Here is a 4182-nt window from a genome sequence, read left to right on the forward strand (position 1 = left end):
AAATTTAAGAAAGGATTAAAAAATGGAAAATTTTGTACAAATTAAGAGGATATTATTACCTATACAACAAGACCCATCTGCAGCCTTTGACTAAATTAGGAAGGGAAGACTGAAAGAATTGGTATAAATCTTGATTAATGAAATCTGATTGGATTGGACCAACTTGGACCAATTTTCGCAAACTGGGTTTCGTTATGCCTAGTTTCATATTGGATTTGGATCCAATTTTCTTATACATCTCTATTTGATGCTTATGGATACCTTTGATCCTGTTTTTGACTATTTCAACAGTTGTCTGCTATTGCTTGCAAGGTATGCCTTTTTCACATGTGAAACAAATTGAAAGAGACACTAACTGTTATGCTCCCTTTTATCCGATTGGCAATGGCAATGGCAGCTTGTGCTACTACTTCTATCCTTAATTGTTGTCCCATGGATGCTGCTGCCCAAGCCTTTCATTTTAAAGGCACATCATAACAGGGTATGTCATGTTCTTTTTATTTTTTTTAACCATGTTTATATTTTTTGATAAATAGTTAAAGACCATATTATATACTTTATTTAATGTTCCAGACACACCAAGGTTATCATGGCTCCCATGATCATGAAGAAGAGTTTGAGTTCAGCGAAGTGTTTGTTCATCAACTTATTCATAAAATTGAGATTGTACTTGGGGTAGTGTCAAATACTTGAGAAAATGATAGGGTTATATTCGTCTTTTTTTTTTTTTGTTTCAGGTTAAGGTTCGAGAAGCTGGGACAGATTGGGGGTGGGGGTGGTTGTAAATGTGGTGAAAAAGTCGGCCCCACCACTAGGGTCTAGTAATGTACTATTTATTATATCAATAATTATTATCCAAATTTAAACTTAACAAATTCTTGATGCTTATTTATTTCAGTCTGCTTTACTTGCCCTAGCTGCTCATGCTACTGATCCTGATGAAGCTGAGAGATTGAAATTCCTTGCATCTCCTGCTGGAAAGGTTTGGGATTTCTTTTTCTTAATATGAAAAGTGATGTTATTTATTTATTTATTTATTTATTTGTTGGATAAATATTGTTCAGGATGAATATGCTCAGTGGATAGTGTCAAGCCAAAGAAGCCTTCTTGAAGTCATGGAGGCTTTCCCTTCAGCTAAACCTCCACTTGGTGTTTTCTTTGCATCTGTTGCCCCTCGCTTACAACCCAGATACTACTCAATTTCTTCCTCCCCTAAGTAAGTTTATTTCCATAATCTTGATTTTATTTATTAAAATAATAATTCAAGAATGTAATAATATTTATATGTTATTAATCTTACAGAATGGCACCAGAAAGGATTCATGTTACTTGTGCATTAGTGTATGAGAAAACACCATCAGGACGTGTCCACAAAGGAGTTTCTTTTTATTTTCTTCCGATAAATAGCAACCAAAAGGGTAAACATGAGATTTGAAGTTTATGGTTTTATTTTTCAGAATGCAGTGCCAATGACAGAAAGTGAAGATTGTAGTTGGGCACCTATTTTTGTTAGAACATCAAATTTCAGACTTCCATCTGATCCTAAAATTCCAATTATTATGATTGGTCCAGGAACCGCATTGGCTCCTTTTAGGGGTTTCCTTCAAGAAAGATTAGCCCTAAAGAAATCCGGATCCCAACTTGGATCATCCGTTTTATTTTTCGGATGCAGAAATCGCAAAGTAGTATGTATATGTTCAAAAACTTTTTTTTTAAAGATTAAAAAAATGTCTTAAGTTTTTATATACTTTGTCACATACTGATATAGCTCCCGAAATGTTAATCTTCCAACTTGCAGCTCTTGATCCTTTAAAGCTTTTTGATGAGCTGCTTGGTATTTGGATTCTAGAATCTGTTTGGACTTTGGAATTGATAAAAATGAACATGCATATATTATCAGCAAGATCATTGTCATTCATGGCTTTGATAGCTCCAAAGACATGCAACTCCCAATTTCTCAGGTATCATGAACACTATATTCATTATCTTTAACATATTGGTCTTTTTTTTCTGATATATCTTGTCATAATGACAGGAACTTATTGAAGAGCTGCAAATTTACTTTCTGTCATTTGGCAGAGTAGGATATGGAGAGAGTGATCCACATCCAAAGCGTTCAGTTCAATATCATCTACACTTGTATGAATTCAATATCATCACTTTGTTAAAAAGACCAAAATACCCCTATATTGCCTTCTGAAACATGTGTATTGTTTTGAAGGATATCTGCTTGAAGAGACTGAAAGACAATAGTAGGAGGTGGATCCTTTTCAGCTGGTGGTCCTGGAAAAGGGATGTACTCTCATCTCTGTGAGTTGCTTCTTCATATTATTTTTATTAAATTTAAAATTAGTTATCATAATTCACATACTAATTTTAATTTTTAATTTATTTTTTTGGATTTTTATCGTGAGCAGATCTTATAGTTTTGAATGAGTACCCTGAGATTCAATCGTTTTCAGCATTCAACTCTATCTATAATCACACAGCCTTATTTGGAATCCATCAATAAACTTTCAGTTATTTTATTTAAGTGATTATTTAATCCTTTTTATAAAAAATCCATGCAGAGTTCTGATTTTGTATCCAAAGTTGTTGATATAGCCGTGAAAGAACTCATTGCAGTTGCCACCAACAGAGAAGGTAAGCTATAATATGCCAAAGTTGAATTACTTTTTAAGAAATAGTAACCTACTTTTAGTGATTTGTTTATTATATCAAACTTTCATCTCTTCCTACTACTACAACATTGAAAACAAAAACAAAATCACATTTTCATTGTTTTAATTGGAAATATTTTAGCTCCCAAGATTTTAGAAGGTTATCAATTTGTTTTCTACAATTATAACATTTTTTTTAATAATTTTCAAATCTTGAAATGATTCGTTTAACCCTTAAAACACAAAAGCATATGATATGAAATTACCTTCTGTTCAAGCTTAACCTTCTTTCCTTCCCCAAGAATCTCCTGTAAAGTGTGAAACTTTACACATACAACATCAGAACACTTCATGTTGAAGTTGCAAGAAACAAAGAAATCGAAGCATCACTTGTGGTTTAATTCAGATTCTGGGACAAAAAGAGTCCTAGGGGTATTTTGAAATATTTAGTTTTTCTAACTTTTATGCGGAGTCCTAGGGGCTACAAAAGGTGCTGGAGTTAGTGATGAAAGACAAGGTTCATATTCAAAAAGTGTTGTAGAGCTAACAAATGGTTCTTCAGGTATGCAATACTCTAGGCATAATTATAATATAAAACTATAAAAATTTCATTTTTTGATATATATTTTTTGTTTTGTTTTGCAGAGGATGCTAAAGAGCAAATCTTGCAAAGGATATTTTTTGTTTTGTTTTGCAGAGGATACCCCTCACATTTTCCCAAATTACCCCTTCCTCTACAATGTTTTTTTGTTGCTGTGTATTTTGTGCATCAGGTAAAGTTGATGGAAGAAAAGAATATGAAGCCACTTGATTCAAATCTTGCAGCATTATCAGCAAGATGCAGTAAAGACTTGGAGTTGAATTTGGCTAAGTCATTCTTAAGTGAGATGGCCAATGTACAACTGCTTATCCATATAATCAGCTGCTTGGAGCATTAGTCTTAAAGAATTATGAAAGGCAAGATGCAACTTTACTTAGTTGGAATTTGATGTACAGAGTAGATTAGATGCAAATTTAGATATTGTAAGAAATAGAATTGTATAACATTAAATTTTATCCAATGGATTGTATTTTTTGTATATGATATTCTATTTCTATTATGAGACATTAAATGCAAATTTAATTTAAAAATTAATAAATATATAAATATATACTTTTTAGAATATTTAAAATTATGATACACAAAAATGTGTGTCATCTTCATTTATGACATGGCCTTTCTTGACAAGGGTTTCCTTGATACGCATTGCGTATCATAAACACGCGCGTCGTAAGGTTACAACATGCAAATGCGTGTCGTCTTTCTTTATGACAGGGCCTTCCTTGATACGCATTGCGTGTCATAACCGTGCGTCGTAAATGCGCGTCATAAATGTGCGTTGTAAATGCACGTCGTCTATAGATGACGCGCAAAAGCGCGTTGTCTGTCTTTATGATAGGGCCTTTCTTGACGCGCATCTGCACGTCGTCTGAGCGTTTTACGACGCATAATGAGCGTCGTAAAAGGCTATTTTTCTAGTAG

The 4182-nt window shown here is 33.3% G+C and overlaps 1 protein-coding gene across 1 annotated transcript; it reads left to right on the forward strand.

The window, feature by feature from the left end:
• Nucleotides 1-874: 874 nt before the first annotated feature.
• On the forward strand, nucleotides 875-3721 carry LOC145157251 (NADPH--cytochrome P450 reductase 1-like; the record flags this gene model as incomplete). The annotated part of the gene is made up of 9 exons (XM_079076315.1): nucleotides 875-982; nucleotides 1065-1216; nucleotides 1303-1418; nucleotides 1573-1685; nucleotides 1799-1961; nucleotides 2036-2139; nucleotides 2222-2310; nucleotides 2418-3222; nucleotides 3306-3721. Coding segments are annotated over 5 exons (504 nt in total), but the record flags the coding sequence as incomplete, so codon positions are not given.
• Nucleotides 3722-4182: the final 461 nt, after the last annotated feature.

The sequence above is a fragment of the Lactuca virosa genome, chromosome 2 (assembly GCF_052849685.1).
Source record: "Lactuca virosa cultivar CGN04683 chromosome 2, Lactuca_virosa_CGN04683_v6, whole genome shotgun sequence".
Lineage (NCBI taxonomy): Eukaryota > Viridiplantae > Streptophyta > Magnoliopsida > Asterales > Asteraceae > Lactuca > Lactuca virosa.